Source organism: Arabidopsis lyrata (assembly GCF_000004255.2).
Source record: "Arabidopsis lyrata subsp. lyrata unplaced genomic scaffold ARALYscaffold_3, whole genome shotgun sequence".
Taxonomy (NCBI): Eukaryota; Viridiplantae; Streptophyta; class Magnoliopsida; order Brassicales; family Brassicaceae; genus Arabidopsis; species Arabidopsis lyrata.
In genome coordinates, this window is record NW_003302553.1 from 24,090,702 (window position 1) to 24,112,159 (window position 21,458).

Sequence of the window (21,458 nt, forward strand, 5' to 3'; positions counted from 1 at the left end):
GTCAAATCTAAGATCAATAGATTTGCCACGTGTCACGATCATATGAGTTATTAACTTTGAAAACCATACTTTATATAATAAGATACATAATTTATGGTTTGTTTGATGTACATAGAATTTTATAAAAAAGAATTTGGTTTTGTAAAGTAAGAAGGTCCATACATAATATTTATTACATTATAGGATTTAACCCGTAAGAAACATTTTATTTTTACAGGTTCCATTTTTCTAAAGTTATTATTTAAATTATATTATTTAATTTTTTAGTGTTGGTAGATTTAACCCGTGGTCCATATAAAATTTAGTAATTTAATTTAGTATGCATATTTAAATTGTTTTATCAAATTAGAATAAATAATTTTATATTTTTCATCAAGGTAAAATGGAAACTTTACAACTAATTACATATTTTTTATTCTATCAAAATACATATTGTTTAATAAAAATATATATAGTATCTTGTTTATGTTAGATGAGAGGTGAAAACAAAATGATTTAAAATTAATTAATATTTGGGAGATTTGCATAAATATCCTTTGTCTACTACCCTTTTCTATTGTCCATTTTTAAAAATGCACATTCTCTTGAACAAAATGACCAAATTACCCTTATCTAATGAGAACACTGAAATTTTCTCGCCAACAAATTTTGGCACCAAAATTTATTTTTCCCACCAAAATTTTTTTTTTTCCGCCCAAAAAAAAAATTTCCCCCTCCAAAATTTTTTTCCTGTAAGAAATTTTTTCCCAACCAAAAACTACATTTAAAAATCCTAGTAAAATTTTTAAGAACCCTTTAAAAACTCTTAAAAAAATCTAGTAAAGTTTTTTAAAAGTTTTGCGTTGATGAGATACTTCCTCCAATGTGATTGTTGCTAAAATCCCTGAGAAAGACAAGACATCAAAAAGGTAATAATGAGAAGAGAAGCAGATTAAAGAAACAAAAGTGATAGTAAAACTTAGAGAGGAAAGTACATTGCTTTAAGAGAAGTAAACATGTTTAAACCACACCAAGCTCTCCTCCAAGATTGGAACTGATGAGAATTCTGAAAAAGGGTGAGCATATTGTTAGAAGAATGATAAAGAAAAGTGAGAAGAAGATGGAAGGTGTCGTTTTTTCTTTTACATGGTTTCTACTTGGGAAGCATTACATAAAACACCTTGCCAGCTCTCGCCACATGGATCACCTCTAGATGCAACCCAACCAGGGAGAAGAGGAGATTCCAGTGCAAGGAAGAGGCTGTTAATAGCCGCAACTGAAGCAAACAACCATGGTTCGATTAGCTATACTAACATTACCATTACACAAAGGGGAACAAAAGAGAATACCATCGTCAGGATTGGTAAGAGCAAGTGACAAGGAGAGATAGGAGATAAGGAAAAAGACAAGAAAACCCAGGAAGCAGATGTTGTTGTCTCTTCCAGATCTCATTCTGAATCCTGACGATGTGAGTGTGATACGATCCTGGAGTGGATCCTTATTGGGCCTGACGATTGAAGACGAAGTCTAGAAGCCCAAGTCCTCTTATTTAGCTTATTTACGTTTTATGCCATTGTCTCTTACGTTTCCGTATTTAGGCTTCCTTTGTCCTGGGAAAACATTTTATCGATTAAGATCAAAACAATGACGAGAGTCTAATTTCTTCTTCCTTCTCCAATTCTCTTCTCATCTTAACTCTGTTCTTCTGCTTCTCATCTTATTTCTGTTACTTCTTTGGTAGAACCAAATCCGGTTCTATCAATTGGTGCTTTCGTTGAGAGTGGTTTGTGATGATGGTTTCTTCAGGACTCGAGACAGGTTGGGACACAAATTGGGACATATCTACAGAGGAGCTGAGGCAGACGATGCTGGAGGTTGTAAGGCACGATATGAACCTAAGGGATGGCTTCATAAAGCTCCTCAAGCAAAGATTCGGAGACGACTACGACCGAGCTTATCCCCTCCGACCAACGACTGAAGAGCACGAGCAGACGCAAGAGGTTTAACAAACACAGGAATCAAGTGTAGATGTTCTTTTGCCGATGGAAAACTCAAAAATATCACTGGGGAATTTCGTCGAGCAAGTGGCGGGCCAGAAACAGGAAGTTTCAATGGTGGATTTTTCGACAGAAAAATCCAAAAATGGATTTGCAAGACGACGATTTGGGACTAATCAAGCAGACTGAAGATCGTTTTGAGTGTGTGGACGCATGGATTCAGAACACAGAGAGCGAAGTTACTCATGGATGCAAGTTTTCTTATACTCTTCTGGCAAGGAAAAATCTGGGAGTTAGAAAGATCTCAGTCAACGAAGGTATCATAGAGCTCGATACAAAAGAGGAAGAAAGAAAAGTGAACACCAAGTGGTTCTAAGCAAAATATCGATGAAGAAGAATTCAGCGACCATGGACAGTTCATGGTGTAATGTGCTATCTCATGTAAACAAAGTTTGTGTAGAGAAAGAACACCTCAGTAGTCTATCTTGGAGTAGGTGTGTGTGGGAACCTGGGGGAATTTTAGCTGAACGAATTTTATGGGACTGGTTAGTGAGTTTTAATGTTGATGAAGCGGCAGAGATCTCATGAAAGCAGTTTTCAGGTTAGTATAAGTATGGTGAAGGAATTTCGAGTGCCATCCCACGATCGACTGTGTCATCGTGATGAAATTTTGACTTTCGCAGTTCAGGCTGGTATGAATGAGATAATACATTACAATCCTGTACTTGCTAACTATGTTTGGGAACCAGGTTGAATTATGTGGCTAGAAATTATGAGGGAATGGTTCAGGAAAGTCTATAGCGGGAGAATGGATGATGTGTTGATGTTATTGGGTTGTTTGTGTGTTCAAAAATTAGAAAATGAATGTGAATGGTTGGTTTATGATATAAAGGTGCAAAAGCTATTATCGTTTAAGAGCTTGAGATAGAAACAAAGATGCTTAAGAATACTAGATTGAGTATTCCTCTATACGGTGCTTATGAAGGTTTTGTGGAAAAGAAGACGCAACCTGAGGAGAGTTTTTGGGGTCAGTTGCGTTCTAGAGTTGATATAAAAAGATGGAATGAGTTAGGAGCCGATTCATGTGAGTATAAAATGTATAGGTGGCTGCACTTTTACCGATGTTTAGAGGTGCATAAGAATTCATGGTTCACAGAGTCGAAGTGGCACTCATTTGATTTGCAGGTTGGGAGAAAAACATTTGGTAAATTGATAGTGTGTTCTTATGTTAGTATGGAAACTTGGAGATATGGGGTAGACATATACTCCTGTGAATACAAGATTCAGAAGTTGCAGCTCTGTTTTCATGGTATAAAACTGCAAGTGTGGTCAGGTTTCAAGGAAGTTGTTATTAGATCAAAGTTGGTGTACAAACTATTTGGATGATAGAAGAAAAGCAACAGATGATTCAGTTCCATGGCCTTAAAGGACCCAGGAGAAAGATACAAGATTTAGAGAATGAGTGTAGAAAGTTGAATTTTGAAGCCTTAGCAGCGCCATTCAAGACATATACAACTTATCTTATCATCTTGAGGACAAGATGGAGCTTTCAGGGGCGAGTAATAGTAAGTATGAAGTACTGATCTGTGGTAAAGAAAAGAAGAAGTTAAGGTGTTTCGATTATATTAGGATTCATAAATTTAGAGGAGTGGTGTCTTAAGCACAGTGAAGTGAAAAGAGAAGATCAAGTGCTATCTTTTGGAAAGGGATGGACGATTGATAACATGGTGCTGCCTCATGTGTTTGTGATCTTTACTGGTGACAAGCGACCTTTCGATCCAGGAGGAGTTAATTGTGTGTATGAGCTGGGTAGAGTATTGAGGCTAATAAAGAAGCCTCATGGAACAGGTTTGATGGACGAATCATTTTCTTCAATGTGGCAGGATAGGCATCAAAGACCTCAATATATCAAGATAAGTGGGAAAAAGGAATTAAGAAAATAAAGCCAAGAATCATTGAAATTAAGGACGACGAGTATAAGAATAGGAAGAATTTTCATAGTTATCTGAGAGTGTCGAAGCTATTTCAGAAGTATCGAGAAACTGGTTTGTTGGAGATCATCTGGATGTTATCTCTATTGATTAAGGCGGCTTATGGGGAAGATATGATTCTGAGATTTAAGTTGTTGATAAGTTGTGGTGTTGATGGGAAAAATATATCAGCATCAATGAAGTTATTAAGATCAGACATTTTGAATAGTTTGTCGGAAGATGATATGATCATAGTGATCGTGGGTCTAAAGGTATCCTCACCGGAAGAGGTTGTTGAAGATCAGATCCATGATAAGCTGACTATTAGGTGGGAAGCTGTTGTCAAAGAGGTAATTGTATTCCGCTTTGAAATTGGAATAGGCCAACAACAAAGAGGAACAACAAAGGTGAAACAAAATCTCGAACAATGGTATGATTGTTCTGTTTTAGAGTTCTTGAAAAGTAAGGAAGCGGGATCTAGTATGTTCATGGTCCTTTACAACAACACAGAGCTCATCAATTATCTTAAACACTGGGTAAAGAGCTGTCTAGTCCCTATGATAAGGATTGAAGATGCTTTCGCGGAAGTTAGGATTGTCAAGATGAAAGAGGAGTATTTCGAGAATCACTTGGCTTCAACCCTTGCTTTTGAATTGTTTCATTCTCCAAGACCACCGGAGCTATCTTTTGGAGCTCACCACGTGGACCAGGTTCACCCTTCTTCTACCTTGAGGACAAGGTAGTTCTTCACCAGGGGAGTATTGATACGATCCTGGAGTGGATCCTTATTGGGCCTGACGATTGAAGAAGAAGTTTAGAAGCCCAAGTCCTCTTATTTAGCTTATTTACGTTTTATGCCATTGTCTCTTACGTTTCCGTATTTAGGCTTCCTTTGTCCTGGGAAAACATTTTATCGATTAAGATCAAAACAATGACGAGAGTCTAATTTCTTCTTCCTTCTCCAATTCTCTTCTCATCTTAACTCTGTTCTTCTGCTTCTCATCTTATTTCTGTTACTTCTTTGGTAGAACCAAATCCGGTTCGATAGACGGAGGAGAAAGGTGAGTAAGAGAAAAGTTGTGTTCTTTATATTATCTTAATGAAAGAGAAAAGGAATGTGTTTTTGCAAGTGAGAGAGAGAGTGTAAATGCGATTGTTCTAAAGTTGTGTGTTTTCAAAATTTGACGGACAGACGAAAGAGAAAGAAACTTTTTAATGGGCCTACGTTTATTTATCACAAGGAATATAATGGGCTTTTGTTTACAAGCAAAAGGCCCAAATGAGACCTTCTTATAGAACTAGAGGGTTTCATCGTCACCTTAAACTCATTCCTCCTAAATCGGGACTTTTTTCTCACGACGATTGAGATGCATTCGCGCTCCGCCCTAGTCTCCCGATTCCTCCGTCCGGCGTCGAGATGCTTCTCCTCTTCCTCGCCGGTAACTCCCGTAACCGTAACGCAATCTCCCAAGAGTCTCGAGGCTCTTCGAGCGCGGCTGGCGAATGAGTCGCCTTCCCTAACTGATTTCATCCACGGCGATACCTATTCCGTGGAGGTTGGAACCAAGAAGAAACCTCTCCCGAAACCTAAATGGATGAAGGAATCTATTCCCGGCGGCGAGAGGTATGTCCAGATCAAGAAGAAATTGAGAGACCTTAAGCTTCACACCGTCTGCGAGGAAGCTAAATGTCCCAATCTCGGTGAGTGCTGGTCTGGTGGCGAAACTGGAACCGCCACCGCTACGATTATGATCCTTGGGGACACGTGTACACGCGGCTGCAGGTACCTCCTCTCAATTCATCAAGATCTTTCCTCTCTCTTTTCTCTGAAAGGGGCTTCTATTTTAGGTTTTGTAATGTGAAGACATCGCGTACACCTCCACCGCCTGATCCAAATGAGCCTAACAATGTGGCTGAAGCAATTGCATCTTGGGGGGTAGATTATGTGGTGATCACCAGTGTAGATCGAGATGATTTACCTGATCAAGGGAGTGGCCATTTTGCTGAAACAGTACAGAGATTGAAAGTCTTGAAGCCGGAGATGTTGATTGAAGCACTAGGTAATATAATGATGTCATGTGGGATTGAGGTTTTGATCATGAGATTTTTTTTTGAATTTGTTTTCGGTTTTTTTCGATGATGTAGTTCCTGATTTCCGTGGAGATGGTGGATGTGTTGAGAAGGTTTCCAAGTCAGGGCTTGATGTCCTTGCTCACAACATTGAGACTGTTGAAGAGCTTCAGAGTTTTGTGCGGGATCATCGTGCTAACTTTAAGCAGTCACTCGATGTGCTTAGGATGGCTAAGGAGCATGCTCCTGCTGGCACCTTAACAAAGACCTCTGTAATGCTGGGATGTGGTGAGACTCCTGATCAAGTGGTTAAGACAATGGAGAAAGTCAGAGCAGCAGGGGTTGACGTTATGACTTTTGGTCAATATATGCGACCGTCTAAACGGCACATGCCAGTAGCTGAGTACGTGACACCAGATGCCTTTGAGAGGTATCGGCTTCTTGGCATGGAAATGGTAATGCTCCCTTCCCTGTTTTTAAGTTTTATTAGCTGAGAAATGCAATGGGAAAGAAGGCTAAAATGGAATGTGTTGGTGGTAAACAGGGATTCAGATACGTAGCATCCGGACCAATGGTGAGGTCGTCGTACAAAGCGGGAGAGTACTATATAAAGTCGATGATAGACGCTGATCGAGTTGCTTCTCCTTCTACCTCCCCGTAGATTCTCATTCAAGATTACGCTATGATATGTGAATTCTTTCACTTTATTGCTTTATTCAAAAATCTTGAGACTAAATCCCCACTGATACTCGATCACACAGCTTCACTTGATCCTTGCCCTTGTGGTCGAGTATTCTATTGCACTCTGAGCCAGAATCCACTTCACTCAGTTGTTGATAACAAGAAAATGCATTAAAAATAACAAGAAAAAACAAAAATATGTACAGAGATAGACATGGGATTTCCTCCCAAGTGAGCTTGTTTTAAGTCTCTAAGCTTGACTCCTCACACTTATTAGGCTGAAAATATGTGACAGAGAGAACTTGAGAAGTCCTCTTCTTCACTAATCTCATCGTTATACTCAGCATTCTCCTCTGATAGTTGTACAGCTGAGTACTCAATTCCCCTTTCCTCAAAGTAAGCTGCTTCCTCTTCTGGTGGATAGTCTTTTTCTTCTGACCATCCTGAAGTGACTTTCCCTCTTGAAGTAATGTCAGTGTTGGTCTGAGATTGAGCTCCCCTTAGTGTGTTATTAAGCTTTTCAACAGTGTGGGTCAGCTTCTGAACGGTTCTTTCTTGGAGATCAGATTTCTTTTTGAGCTCTCGCTAATCAAACGCTGAAGGTATACTCGATCGAGCGACTGAGTTTGAAGGTTGAGTCTGGACTAGAATTGGTTCCTTCACTCTTGCAGCTTTAAATTCTTCTCCTGGAACCGATCTCTGAATCTCCAAGCCCTTTCCCTCTATCGTTGACCTTGTTGGAGTTTTGTTGATGTCAAACTACAACTTGACATGCCTCCCAAGGTTGAGATCAATCTTACCATATCTGACATCTATTACTGCTCCCACTGAAGCCAAGAAAGGTCTTCCTAAGATCAGAGGATCCTTAGATTCTTCATCCATGTCAAGCACAACAAAATCAGTAGGCACCTCTACTCCATTAATCATTACTGGCACATCCTCCAGCAGGCTAAAAGATCTCCTTGTAGTCCTATCAGCAAGAATCAAGGTGATGTCGCAAGGCCTGTATTGGACAAATTCCAACTTCCGTGCCACAGAGAGTGGCATTAGACTGACTGAAGCTCCTAGATCACATAAACAATTGCTGAAAGTCGATTGCTTGATGGAACATGGTAGAGTGAAAGATCCAGGATCTTCCAACTTTTCTTGAATAATCCTCTCATCAGTGGCTTGAATTGGATTGGTATCATATGCATCACCTGAATCTTGATATATGTTGAGCCTTTCCAATATCAAGTTTCTCACATCTCTGTGAGGGTCCGGAATCAGTTTGAGGACTTCTATTAATGGCATCACTGCTTCCATCTCGTCAATCTGTTTCTCTGCAAGAGATTCATATTTGTCTTTCCAAGTTTTCCTGAACGTCCATGGGAGAGCAAGTGAAGGTGAAGGACTTGGCTTGAATCGCTTTACCATTCTCTCGATTATAGCAGCTTTCTCTTCCAAGGCAGACTGAGTTTGATGGCGGGATTCAGCTGAATGGTTTAGTTCAATAACTGAGACTTCAATCCGTTTAGAAGCCTCCCCTTCTTGAACCTCACTGTCCTCAGTGATTGATTTAGGGGTATGTCGAGTAGGTTTCTTCATAGCATCATTAATGTCAAACTCCATCTTGAAATCTTTTCCAAGATTAAGATCAATCTTCTCCTTCTTGACATCTATGACTGCTCCGGCTGTAGCTAAGAAGGGCCTCCCTAAGATTAAAGGATTTACCGGATCTTCATCCATTTCGAGCACTAGGAAGTCTGTGGGGATTTCAACATTTCCAATCTTAATAGGCAAATCTTCTAATATCCCATGAGGTAGTCAAACAGACCCATCAGCCAGGATCAAGGAGTTGTTGAAAGGTTTGTACTCGCTGAAACCTAGTCTCTTGGCCACAGAGAGAGGCATGAGACTTATAAAACCACCGAGATCACATAGGCAGTTACTGAAGGCCAAAGGACCTATAGAGCAAGGTAAGGTAAACGAACCAGGATCTCCCAATTTCTTGGGAGGTGGCACAAAGGTTGTATCCTTGGTCATTGCAGCATCTAGTTTTTCAAGATATTGAGATGCTGCAGTAGGTGATCGAGTAGATGGATCGAGTATAGGCTCCTCTGTTGCCTTTTCAGCTGAATCTTGAACTTCATTGTCCTCAGTGATTGAGGTGGTGGCATGTCGAGTTGGCAGCTCTCGATCATGGCAGATAGTGATAGCATGAGCAGTGGCATACTCCTTTGGATTCTGAATTGCTTTGCCTGGAAGTTGACCTATATGTTTTGGAGCAGAAGTGGATGCAGATTGTCCTTCCAAGTATCGGACTTTGGAATTCAGTGCCTCCACTTTGACATTTAAGTCATTGTAGCTACAGTCCAGCTTATTGTGTAATTCAGATATCTTCTTAGCAATCTCCATGGAGCCAGATGCTTGTCCTTGGAGAAGCTGTTGTAGCATTTGCTTCATGTCAGAATCAGGAGCAGCAGAACCTTGGTGTTGCTGAGGTGCAAACCCAGGTGGTGGTTGCTGCTGGTAGTTCCCCTGAAATTGTTGCTTGGGAGAAAAACCTTGGTTGTAGGAAACAAAAGGTTTATTCTGACCCTGCTGTTGTAGTGGAGGATACACTTGATCCTGTGGATTAGCAACGTTGGTGCTGCGGTAAGAAAGGTTGGGGTTGTTAGTCTTTAAGTTGTTATACCCTTTGTAGCCGCCTTGATTGTTGATGTAGCTGACCTCTTCTAACTGGTTCCCCTCCCCATCTTGGACTTGATACTGCTCGTCATCAAGTAGAAAGTGCACATTCTTCTGCTGGCCAAGGATAAGCCTATCCAGTTTCTCATTAAGAGCTTTCATCTCTTTACTATGCTTTGCATCCGATTCTCCAATACCTCTGTTGGAGCGATCAAAATCCTCGCTATAATTACCATCGGATTGAGCTAAGTTCTCAATTAATTCCCAGCCGTCTTCAACATCCTTATTCAAGAAATTCCCATTAGAAGCAGTATCCAGCAACATTCTGATCTTGGGCAAAACTCCCCTGTAAAGTGTGCTTAGTAGGGAAGCCTTCTTGAAACCATGGTGTGGACACTGTATAGTGTAGCCTTTGAATCTCTCCCAGGCCTCACAGATGGATTAAGACTGCTTTTGGGTAAAACTGGAGATTTCATTCCTAAGCCTTGCAGTTCTTGAATTTGAGAAGAACTTTGTTAAGAAGGCCTTCTTGCAATCGTCCCAAGATGTGATGGAGCCAGCAGGTAACGTCTTTTCCCATTGGTGTGCTTTGTCTCCCAGTGAGAAGGGAAACAGGCGCAGCTTGAAACTGTCCTCACTAACACCGTTTATCTTGGTTAGGCTGCAGAGCCTGTCGAAGTTATCCAAGTGGTCTAAGGGATCTTCCAAAGGCAGACCATGAAACTTGTTTCCCTGAATCATCGAGATGAGACCACTTTTAATCTCGAAGTTGTTGTTTTGGACAGCAGGAGGCACAATTCCTTGCCTCTGATGGTGGTTTCTTGGTGCATCTCCAGCACCAATGTTTGCAGGCAGATTGTTGACATCTTGTTCATCAGCCATTCTGAAAGGATGGTTGTGTTCAAGGTCTGTAGTGTCTCTCATTTCCCTTAGTTCTCTGTCAATACGGTCAATGTTATCGTTGAAAAGGAGGTTCTGGTTGCCTTTGATCGAGTTTGCATACAGCAGGGTTGTACCTGGATCAAGAAGACAACAACAAAAACACAAAGTTAGTAACCTAAGTGAAAATTGAAATAGAACTTGATCTAAGCAAGTCTGAAATCTCAAATGTAACAAACAAACACCCAAACGGCAACGGCGCCAAATTGATAGTAGGATTTTAACTAAGATGAATTATCCTTAAAGTACTATCATGTCATTGCAGTATTTAAGGTGTCAATCCAAATGGGTGTGATGCTAGCAATCAAGATGCAATCAGATATCACAGAGTCAAGCCAAGCAATAACAGGTTTTGGTGTTGTTAACAGCTCTAGCGATCATGCAGATAACATAAATTCTAACAATAACAGGCAATATACTCGATCACACAGCTTGATGCCAAGCACTGGATGTGGTCGAGTATCAGGTCGAGTAATTTAACAGAAACTGTAAACAGGGTACTCGACTGCACAGTTTGTTACCAAACTACTGGGTGTGGTCGAGTACTTCAAATGAAACAGGGTAGAAATGATAAAACTGAGCAACAAGTAACAAGATCAAGCAATCAATAGCGATGTAAACAAGGAAATCAAATGGAAGAGAAATTCCCGAGGATGGGGTGATCGAGTAGTGAAGTCTCCTTAATCTAATAGGTGGTTAACATGCTCAACAAACTATCCCTAGACAACAAGTTCAATAGCCAAATCAAAGTGCTACCGCAACAGAGATCCTCAAGCAAAGCTAGTCCCAGACTCAATCACCATTGACGAGAGCTAACCTAACAGGCATTACGAAACAACAAGTCTAAGCCAAAACGCTCCCTGTAACCAATACCTTGGTACAGAGCCACGAATCTCTGGAATTAGTGGTTCAGACATTTCATCGAACACCTTTTGGGTGCGGAAATGTCTGGGCTCAGATTCCAGTTGATCAGAAAGCAATCATCATTAAGAACAACTAATCCAGAAGGGATCTACCAATCAAACTCAACCACCTACCAGATCAAGGATTCTAAACTACTCTAACCCATCCTCAAGAACCCTAATCACTACTCAAAATTCATAACCAAGAACACAAACCCAGAAATACATAAAAACTTCATATTAGCAAGATCTCAACAAGATGAACAACTTTGTAGAAGAAATCAAAAGCAAATACTCAATAGATTAAGAGAAATCTGGATTACAAATATGAAGAAAGCACTAATTGTTCTGCAGAATAAAACTTAGTCTGAAAATTATGAGAAACAACCTATTTATAGCAAATACTAGGAAACCCTAAATCACAAGACGACAAAGTATTAAGGCGGTTTACGGAGACACTCGGCTTCGTCCAATCGAGTGAAGAGGTCGAGCAAAGCTGGCTCCTTTGCGGTTTCTTGATCTGGTCGTGATGCGATCGAGTGACTAGGTCGAGTATGCACTCGAGTCCCGCTTCATCTTCTTCTCTTCCTTATGCTCAGTGTCTGGTTGAGTTGGGATCTGAGAAGCCTCTGAAGCGTGCAGTCGAGTGCTTGGTCGAGTAAGTTGGTGGAAGATACTCGACTGCGTGCTCGAGTCGTGATCTGGAGTCGTGGTCTACTTGGTGAAAGAGCTGGTACTCGACCATGAGGTCGAGTGGTAGGTAGAGTTGGTGATCGACTTGGTGCTCGAGTTGGTGATCGACTTGGTGTTCGACTTGGTGTTCGACTTGGTGCTCGAATTGGTCGTGGTCGAGTGCATTTGGAAGGTCATGATGATGGTGCTCGACCTCGTGGTCGAGCATACTGATGGGTTCTGGTCCACTTCTTCCAATTTGCTCACCAACAGCTCCAAATCACCTGAAAACAACTCAAATATGCAACATGCATGCAAAACTATCCTAATCATGCAAAGTGATGACAAATGATGAAGAATGGTATGAAACAATGACGAAATGATGATAAAGTGATGCTAAATTGATGCTCAAAACAAGTAAAATATAGACATATCAGCTCCTCAGGAAGTTGACTCTGGCGTCATTAAGGTTGTAGTTCGCATACCTCTTCTCATACTTCAACCCCCTTCTGGCAAAGTAACGCGCATATCTCTTGGCAATAGCTTTACTTGACTTGTTTTGCACAACATTACATGACATTTTTGTTTCCTACAAAACCAAAAAAGAAGATTCAACTCAGATCCGCCACAAACACAAACAAACTATCAAATCGACCAAAATAAGGCGGAGATAAATTAGGGGAAACAAGAGATCTGTATCGATACGACAAATATGATGAGAAATCAAACAACTACTTAATTAACCTTTTGGAGAGAGATAAGAAATCACCGATACCTCAGCCGGTAAGAAGCAGCCCCGCCGCGATAACCTTCGTGCCTGGATTAGCCTTTTGGAGACGGAAGAACGAACTAACTTGGAGATGGAGAAATCGACACAACCAAACATCCGACGAGACTAATCGAAGAAGAGAATAAATAGCCCTAAACATCCGACGAGTTTTATTCTGAAGAACCGCCTCCGAATACATATGGGCCTTTTTATTTTGGCCTCTAGTAACAATATATTATACTTCTAAAACCCTTATTAGTTGTCAATATACTATATTTTAATCTGCGGTACACTGCGTGACTATGTTTTTCTTAAGTATTATATATCTAATTTAAAATTTATAACATGTCGTCTTAGTTTTATTTTTTTCTTTGCTAATATATATTGATACTAGATAAGGACCCGTCCGATGGACGGATTTATTTTTTTTAAAATTAAAATCAAATTTAACAAAAAATTAATTAACAACGTTGTAAGTAGAAATTTTCTTTCAAAAGTAAAAACAATATTTATTTTTTTACTATTGCCTTGTTTCTTTAACCACTAAAATTATTAATTCAAAATTATTTCGAATGAAAGATATATCACATAACAATAATTCATGGTATACTTATACGAAGAACAAAAATTAAACATATTCATCATAAAGTTGGTAAATAAAACCAAAGTGGTGTTTAATTAGACACGTTAAAAATATAAAGATGATAAATCGACTAAATTCTTTAGCCTTCCAAGCTAACGTGCGGGTTCGGTTTCTATATACTCGATTGCAATAACTTTATGATCAATCAATAAAAATTAATAAATTCAAAAAATTATAAGCTCAATGATATATGAATCTTATATAATTCAAATATGAACATAGAAATTGAAATAAACAATTTTGAAATAGTATAATTAAATTCAAAATATCAAAAACAAAAAAGAAGCATATATGTTTCTTACATATTCAAGAATTTCAAATAAAACAATATAAAACTTTACTTAAAATCATCACATATTTCTAATTAGAAAATAATATTGACACATGTCGCTATCGAAAATCATTAGAACTATGATATATTATAAATCTTATATAATTTAAACTGAACGTAGAAACCAAAATAAATAATTTAAAGATGCGACAGTTAAACTAAAATAAAAAATTATAAACACGATGATATATGAATCTTTGATAATTTAAATATGAAAAAACAGTTAAGTATAAAAATATTACAAAAAGGAAAAAAAATTGATCTCACATATTTCTAATTGAAAAAATAAACTCAAATAAATAACATGAGGATTAATTTAATTAAATCATCACATATTTCTAATTGAAAAAGAAATTGAGATAAATAATATCAAATTTTAAATTAATATATAATAACATATGTTTTCTTTTTAATAAATTTGCCTGATTTTTTCTTGTTTAAATGAAATATAAAAAATGTATAATTTCCTTATTATTATCTTTTGACATTTTTTAAATTTGTTTATAGAAATATGAATTATTTACAATTATTCTTATAATTATCTTTTACATTTTTGAAATTATTTAAATTTGTAATTACTTTCAATTATCTTCTTTTTTATTTTAAAAAGGAAATTTTTGTTTTACACGTGTCAAAATCTAAGATCAATAGATTTGCCACGTGTCACGATCATATGAGTTATTAACTTTGAAAACCATACTTTATATAATAAGATACATAATTTATGGTTTGTTTGATGTACATAGAATTTTATAAAAAAGAATTTGGTTTTGTAAAGTAAGAAGGTCCATACATAATATTTATTACATTATAGGATTTAACCCGTAAGAAACATTTTATTTTTACAGGTTCCATTTTTCTAAAGTTATTATTTAAATTATATTATTTAATTTTTTAGTGTTGGTAGATTTAACCCGTGGTCCATATAAAATTTAGTAATTTAATTTAGTATGCATATTTAAATTGTTTTATCAAATTAGAATAAATAATTTTATATTTTTCATCAAGGTAAAATGGAAACTTTACAACTAATTACATATTTTTTATTCTATCAAAATACATATTGTTTAATAAAAATATATATAGTATCTTGTTTATGTTAGATGAGAGGTGAAAACAAAATGATTTAAAATTAATTAATATTTGGGAGATTTGCATAAATATCCTTTGTCTACTACCCTTTTCTATTGTCCATTTTTAAAAATGCACATTCTCTTGAACAAAATGACCAAATTACCCTTATCTAATGAGAACACTGAAATTTTCTCGCCAACAAATTTTGGCACCAAAATTTATTTTTCCCACCAAAATTTTTTTTTTTCCGCCCAAAAAAAAAATTTCCCCCTCCAAAATTTTTTTCCTGTAAGAAATTTTTTCCCAACCAAAAACTACATTTAAAAATCCTAGTAAAATTTTTAAGAACCCTTTAAAAACTCTTAAAAAAATCTAGTAAAGTTTTTTAAAAGTTTTGCGTTGATGAGATACTTCCTCCAATGTGATTGTTGCTAAAATCCCTGAGAAAGACAAGACATCAAAAAGGTAATAATGAGAAGAGAAGCAGATTAAAGAAACAAAAGTGATAGTAAAACTTAGAGAGGAAAGTACATTGCTTTAAGAGAAGTAAACATGTTTAAACCACACCAAGCTCTCCTCCAAGATTGGAACTGATGAGAATTCTGAAAAAGGGTGAGCATATTGTTAGAAGAATGATAAAGAAAAGTGAGAAGAAGATGGAAGGTGTCGTTTTTTCTTTTACATGGTTTCTACTTGGGAAGCATTACATAAAACACCTTGCCAGCTCTCGCCACATGGATCACCTCTAGATGCAACCCAACCAGGGAGAAGAGGAGATTCCAGTGCAAGGAAGAGGCTGTTAATAGCCGCAACTGAAGCAAACAACCATGGTTCGATTAGCTATATTAACATTACCATTACACAAAGGGGAACAAAAGAGAATACCATCGATCGTCAGGATTGGTAAGAGCAAGTGACAAGGAGAGATAGGAGATAAGGAAAAAGACAAGAAAACCCAGGAAGCAGATGTTGTTGTCTCTTCCAGATCTCATTCTGAATCCTGACGATGTGAGTGTGATACGATCCTGGAGTGGATCCTTATTGGGCCTGACGATTGAAGAAGAAGTCTAGAAGCCCAAGTCCTATTATTTAGCTTATTTACGTTTTATGTCATTGTCTCTTACGTTTCCGTATTTAGGCTTCCTTTGTCCTGGGAAAACATTTTATCGATTAAGATCAAAACAATGACGAGAGTCTAATTTCTTCTTCCTTCTCCAATTCTCTTCTCATCTTAACTCTGTTCTTCTGCTTCTCATCTTATTTCTGTTACTTCTTTGGTAGAACCAAATCCGGTTCGATAGACGGAGGAGAAAGGTGAGTAAGAGAAAAGTTGTGTTCTTTATATTATCTTAATGAAAGAGAAAAGGAATGTGTTTTTGCAAGTGAGAGAGAGAGTGTAAATGCGATTGTTCTAAAGTTGTGTGTTTTCAAAATTTGACGGACAGACGAAAGAGAAAGAAACTTTTTAATGGGCCTACGTTTATTTATCACAAGGAATATAATGGGCTTTTGTTTACAAGCAAAAGGCCCAAATGAGACCTTCTTATAGAACTAGAGGGTTTCATCGTCACCTTAAACTCATTCCTCCTAAATCGGGACTTTTTTCTCACGACGATTGAGATGCATTCGCGCTCCGCCCTAGTCTCCCGATTCCTCCGTCCGGCGTCGAGATGCTTCTCCTCTTCCTCGCCGGTAACTCCCGTAACCGTAACGCAATCTCCCAAGAGTCTCGAGGCTCTTCGAGCGCGGCTGGCGAATGAGTCGCCTTCCCTAACTGATTTCATCCACGGCGATACCTATTCCGTGGAGGTTGGAACCAAGAAGAAACCTCTCCCGAAACCTAAATGGATGAAGGAATCTATTCCCGGCGGCGAGAGGTATGTCCAGATCAAGAAGAAATTGAGAGACCTTAAGCTTCACACCGTCTGCGAGGAAGCTAAATGTCCCAATCTCGGTGAGTGCTGGTCTGGTGGCGAAACTGGAACCGCCACCGCTACGATTATGATCCTTGGGGACACGTGTACACGCGGCTGCAGGTACCTCCTCTCAATTCATCAAGATCTTTCCTCTCTCTTTTCTCTGAAAGGGGCTTCTATTTTAGGTTTTGTAATGTGAAGACATCGCGTACACCTCCACCGCCTGATCCAAATGAGCCTAACAATGTGGCTGAAGCAATTGCATCTTGGGGGGTAGATTATGTGGTGATCACCAGTGTAGATCGAGATGATTTACCTGATCAAGGGAGTGGCCATTTTGCTGAAACAGTACAGAGATTGAAAGTCTTGAAGCCGGAGATGTTGATTGAAGCACTAGGTAATATAATGATGTCATGTGGGATTGAGGTTTTGATCATGAGATTTTTTTTTTGAATTTGTTTTCGGTTTTTTTCGATGATGTAGTTCCTGATTTCCGTGGAGATGGTGGATGTGTTGAGAAGGTTTCCAAGTCAGGGCTTGATGTCCTTTCTCACAACATTGAGACTGTTGAAGAGCTTCAGAGTTTTGTGCGGGATCATCGTGCTAACTTTAAGCAGTCACTCGATGTGCTTAGGATGGCTAAGGAGCATGCTCCTGCTGGCACCTTAACAAAGACCTCTGTAATGCTGGGATGTGGTGAGACTCCTGATCAAGTGGTTAAGACAATGGAGAAAGTCAGAGCAGCAGGGGTTGACGTTATGACTTTTGGTCAATATATGCGACCGTCTAAACGGCACATGCCAGTAGCTGAGTACGTGACACCAGATGCCTTTGAGAGGTATCGGCTTCTTGGCATGGAAATGGTAATGCTCCCTTCCCTGTTTTTAAGTTTTATTAGCTGAGAAATGCAATGGGAAAGAAGGCTAAAATGGAATGTGTTGGTGGTAAACAGGGATTCAGATACGTAGCATCCGGACCAATGGTGAGGTCCTCGTACAAAGCGGGAGAGTACTATATAAAGTCGATGATAGACGCTGATCGAGTTGCTTCTCCTTCTACCTCCCCGTAGATTCTCATTCAAGATTACGCTATGATATGTGAATTCTTTCACTTTATTGCTTTGTTTCTTCTGCGGGTAAGCCATTCACAACACTTATCCGCAACATTCTGAATAATGATGAGAGTATGTAATACTATCATTGTCCAATCTCCAATGTGTGTCTAGTCTCTCTCTCTCTCTCTCTCTCTTTCTCTTACTATCATCGTACTTCTGGAATGTTTCATCTTTATCTGATGTATATGAGTCGCTCTGTTCTTTTAGGAGCATTGTCGACTTTTGTCTGGCTACATTGTTGAACTTGAAACAGTAGTGGTGGGGACTAATCACCAACTCATGAACCCTTGTGTTAATTGTAGATTGTAGAATGAATAGCTACAAAATTATTTTTGCATATCTTTTAATTTTGAGCTATTCTTGTACCTTTTATTTCTAAAAATTGCTGCTCTTAAACTTTGGGATTATCAATCCACCGTTAACGTCGGGACATCCCCTCTGGGGCATCAGCACTGACATTATCAACCTCCATTTGTCACTTTGTACATTAACAAAACGACTCAAAGATATCATAGAATTTATGAAGACCGGAAACCATGGCTTTTCGGTGTCTGTTGATTTTCTTTTCGTTTCCCTTTTTTGGTTTCATCACCCTCAAGATATTGAGTGCGTCAACCCTACAATTGATTTCGTCTACTGATTCATCGTTGGTGTGAAACGTTTAGTTTGCGCAGTTCGTATCTGTGGGCTCCGCAATGCTAAACCAGGCGGTATATCTTGTTCTTTCAATGGAGTCTTTGCATGTTACTGCCGAGCAATTCGTTTATTTAATATAATGGTATGTGAAAATTAAATGAATTCATCTGAAGAACATGACACAAGATTCTCTCTTTCTGAAGGAGATATAGAGAGATACAGAAAGAAAAAGAGATGGCAAACATATGACTAACGAAACGGCTAGTAAAGCAGAGGGTTACTTATCTAACCAAGACTCAAGACACCAAAGTAGACCCGTTTGCATCTAAGGTATGCTTATTTGTTGACAAATTAATAGTACTCAGGGTAGTGGCACTGGTGGAACTTGGCCGTTGCTTCCTGCGCCAGCTCCAATAGTCGGGGTTGGAGCTTCAAATCCGGGGTTTGGGACAAGCGTATCATCGCCGCCAGGGAGTTGGGTGCGAGGTCCCGCCCCTTGGCCACCATTATATGATGGGATTCCCCCACCAGTAAGAGGAGCTCCGGTGACAGGATTGTAAGGGTAGAACGGCTTCTTACATTTGGGAGGAAGCAAGAACCTTCCAACACCGGGGATAAGAATAGTTGGTTTGGGCTCAATGGTTACAAGAAAGTCAGGGTGTTTGACATCAGTGGTCTTAGGGGACTTGGGAACGTGATGTAGTCCGCTCACTTGCTCTGCAGATCCAAGCAGTAGGCTTAAAAGCACGACAATGACTGCGGATGTGATAAGTGAAGAAGCCATTGTTTGTTTTTGTTGTAGAGGAGAAAGCTCGTGTGTTTGTTTGATCTTGTGGAGGGAATGCGTATGTATGTATATAGTAAAATACTGAGCTAATTGTGGGAACATTTAACGAAGGTGAGATGATATGGTTGAAAATAAAGGGTGTATAACAAATGGGTAGTGTGGTTATTATTAGCGAGCCTCCAAAGTTTGGTGGTAACAACGTATACGTACTTTTGTTGTTGCCTTTTAAATATAATTCTGTGTACAACTTTTGTTGTTGCAGTCTTAAATGCGGCCTCATGGACCATAATACAGTTTTTTTTTTTTTTTTTTTGTCAATCAATCTGACCATAATACAGTTAGAGAGCCCAAAAAGGTGAGTGGCTTTCATATTTCCATATATTTCCTTTAATCCATCTGAATTAACTAATCTGTGTTTAAGATTCCTATTGAGTGGAGGAATTAGAGCAACATAATGGAAAAAAAGAAAGAAATTAAAGATGCATCTTATACGTACACATGAGGAGCAAAAGGAAAACAAAACGGTTGAATGCATAGAATAAGTGTAGGAAAGGCTGATCATGGGACGGGGTAGGACTTATTGTTGCACATGCACTTGTAAGCCATTGGACAAGTCTCAGCCTCTTGGAGCGATGCACACACAAAGCTAACCATGACAAGTCTGCATGGGGAGCATGAGCCACACGCGTGTGAGCAGTCTGGCAACCTAGACCCAGCCACTTGCACCGTGTCCGGCCTCCTCCTCTGACGCTTCATTAATGTCCCGGTCATTCCCACATGATGATGACCTGCACATGCACACAAACATGAACAAGTTAGAGAGCATGAAGATAAGTGAAAGAGGTGGGGAAGGAGAGTGAGAGAGAGGAGCATACATACTTGGATGGGAGGGTGTTGGTAAATGCCTAGCCAAGAGAGAGCCGAAGAAGAAAGAGAGGAAAAAGGCAAGGAGAAGAAGAGACTTCATGATATATTATCGTAAGTGGTAAAAGTAAAAATTGGGATGAAATAGTACGGCGAGAAACAAGGTATATATGATCGTTAACAAAGGGTTAGGAAATTGAAGAGACTCACGGTAGAGAAGAGGAGAGTCACATGAAAACAAGATCGAACATATGAGATGATATAAATTTTGAGGAGATGATGTGAAGCCTAATTAAAAACTTGAACTTCATTCGTGCTGCTTTGGTGAGTGTCATGAGCTTCCTCTGTGAAAAAAACTGAAAGACATACTTTTGTATGCAATCACCTTTAATTTACCTTCTATAACCCTTCTTTTGTGTGACCTTCATTAATGCACCCAATTAATGTTCTTACTACAAAAAAAAAAGTTGAGCATTTGATGAGATAGAGTTGCCGGACACTGTCTTGGACCTTGTGTTATTAAATCGATAATTTGTTAACGATTTAACTACAGATTATACTGAACTAGATAAGGACCCGTCCAATGGACGAGTTTAATTTTTAAAAAACTAAAATCAAATTTAACAAAAGATGAATTAACAACGTTGTAAGTAAAAAAATTCTTACAAAAGTAAAAAAATATTTACTTTTTCACTGTTGCATTGTTTCTTTAACCACTAAATTTATTAATTCAAAATTATTTCGAATGAAAGATATATCACATAGCAATAACTTATGATATACTATATGAAGAACTAAAGTTAAAAATATTCATCATAAAGTTGGCGAATAAAACCAAAATGGTTTTTAATTAGACACGCTAAAAATATAAATATGATAAATCGACTAAATCCCTTAGCCTTCCAAGCTAACGTTGCGGGTTCGATTCCTATATACTCGATTGCAATGACTTTATGATCCATCAATAAAAATTGATAAATTCAAAAAATTATAAGCACGATGATTTATGAATCTTATATAATTCAAATATGAACATAGAAATTTAAATAAACAATTTTGACATAGTATAACTAAATTCAAAATATCAAAAACAAAGAAGAAGCATATAAGTTCTTACATATTCAAGGATTTCAAATAAACAATATAAAACTTTACTTAAAATCATCATATATTTATAATTAGAAAATAAAATTGATATAAATAATATAAATTTGTAATATAAATCATGACACTGTCGCTATCTAAAATCATTAGAATTATGATATATTATAAATCTTATATAATATAAACTGAACGTAGAAACTAAAATAAATAATTTAAAGATACAACAGTTAAACTAAAAATAAAAATTATAAAAACGATGATATATGAATCTATGATAATTTAAATCTGAAAAGAAAATTTGAAATAAACAATTTAAGAATACTACAATCATAATTGAGGA

General features: G+C 38.1%; 5 protein-coding genes and 1 long non-coding RNA gene across 6 annotated transcripts in view; 2 read left to right on the forward strand and 4 right to left on the reverse strand.

Annotated features, from left to right (window-relative positions):
• Positions 1–10,719, reverse strand: part of LOC9322377 (protein STRUBBELIG-RECEPTOR FAMILY 1) — a gene marked incomplete at its 5' end in the record, with an annotated part of 29,574 nt that extends 18,855 nt beyond the window's left edge. The window contains 6 exon segments of the mRNA XM_021032187.1: positions 840–883; positions 975–1,008; positions 1,011–1,045; positions 1,126–1,255; positions 1,329–1,379; positions 10,689–10,719. Of these exon segments, the coding sequence (XP_020887846.1) occupies positions 840–883; positions 975–1,008; positions 1,011–1,045; positions 1,126–1,255; positions 1,329–1,379; positions 10,689–10,719 (325 nt within the window).
• On the forward strand, positions 5,267–6,752 carry LOC110229938 (lipoyl synthase, mitochondrial). The gene is made up of 4 exons (XM_021031154.1): positions 5,267–5,729; positions 5,795–6,006; positions 6,092–6,471; positions 6,561–6,752. The coding sequence occupies exons 1-4, from the start codon at positions 5,314–5,316 to the stop codon at positions 6,675–6,677; spliced, it is 1,125 nt and encodes a 374-aa protein (XP_020886813.1). The 5' UTR covers positions 5,267–5,313; the 3' UTR covers positions 6,678–6,752.
• Positions 10,720–12,366: 1,647 nt separating the features above from the next.
• LOC110230348 lies at positions 12,367–12,852 on the reverse strand. The gene is made up of 2 exons (XR_002333451.1): positions 12,656–12,852; positions 12,367–12,469 (listed from the first exon to the last, which is right to left on the reverse strand). It is a non-coding gene; the product is annotated as an uncharacterized LOC110230348 (long non-coding RNA).
• Positions 12,853–16,256: 3,404 nt separating this feature from the next.
• On the forward strand, positions 16,257–17,973 carry LOC9322378 (lipoyl synthase, mitochondrial). The gene is made up of 4 exons (XM_002884182.2): positions 16,257–16,733; positions 16,799–17,010; positions 17,097–17,476; positions 17,566–17,973. Exons 1-4 carry the CDS (start codon positions 16,318–16,320, stop codon positions 17,680–17,682), a joined length of 1,125 nt encoding a protein of 374 aa, XP_002884228.1. The 5' UTR covers positions 16,257–16,317; the 3' UTR covers positions 17,683–17,973.
• Positions 17,974–18,471: 498 nt separating this feature from the next.
• LOC9320295 (putative cell wall protein) lies at positions 18,472–19,200 on the reverse strand. Its single transcript, XM_002886266.2, has one exon. The coding sequence runs from the start codon at positions 19,145–19,147 to the stop codon at positions 18,725–18,727; it is 423 nt and encodes a 140-aa protein (XP_002886312.1). The 5' UTR covers positions 19,148–19,200; the 3' UTR covers positions 18,472–18,724.
• Positions 18,517–20,541, reverse strand: LOC9322379 (protein EPIDERMAL PATTERNING FACTOR 1). The gene is made up of 2 exons (XM_002886267.2): positions 20,030–20,541; positions 18,517–19,938 (listed from the first exon to the last, which is right to left on the reverse strand). Exons 1-2 carry the CDS (start codon positions 20,115–20,117, stop codon positions 19,709–19,711), a joined length of 318 nt encoding a protein of 105 aa, XP_002886313.1. The 5' UTR covers positions 20,118–20,541; the 3' UTR covers positions 18,517–19,708.
• Between the last annotated feature and the right edge of the window lie 917 nt (positions 20,542–21,458).

Excerpts from the sequence above, each read along its gene's own strand:
- LOC110229938 (XM_021031154.1), top strand. The coding sequence starts at position 5,314 with ATGCATTCGCGCTCCGCCCTAGTCTCCCGATTCCTCCGTCCGGCGTCG. Across the intron at positions 5,730-5,794 it reads ACGTGTACACGCGGCTGCAG|GTTTTGTAATGTGAAGACAT; the intron begins GTACCTCCTCTC and ends CTTCTATTTTAG. Across the intron at positions 6,007-6,091 it reads GATGTTGATTGAAGCACTAG|TTCCTGATTTCCGTGGAGAT; the intron begins GTAATATAATGA and ends TCGATGATGTAG.
- LOC9322378 (XM_002884182.2), top strand. The coding sequence starts at position 16,318 with ATGCATTCGCGCTCCGCCCTAGTCTCCCGATTCCTCCGTCCGGCGTCG. Across the intron at positions 16,734-16,798 it reads ACGTGTACACGCGGCTGCAG|GTTTTGTAATGTGAAGACAT; the intron begins GTACCTCCTCTC and ends CTTCTATTTTAG. Across the intron at positions 17,011-17,096 it reads GATGTTGATTGAAGCACTAG|TTCCTGATTTCCGTGGAGAT; the intron begins GTAATATAATGA and ends TCGATGATGTAG.
- LOC9322379 (XM_002886267.2), bottom strand. The coding sequence starts at position 20,117 with ATGAAGTCTCTTCTTCTCCTTGCCTTTTTCCTCTCTTTCTTCTTCGGC. Across the intron at positions 19,939-20,029 it reads ACCAACACCCTCCCATCCAA|GTCATCATCATGTGGGAATG; the intron begins GTATGTATGCTC and ends GTGCATGTGCAG.
- LOC9320295 (XM_002886266.2), bottom strand. The coding sequence starts at position 19,147 with ATGGCTTCTTCACTTATCACATCCGCAGTCATTGTCGTGCTTTTAAGC.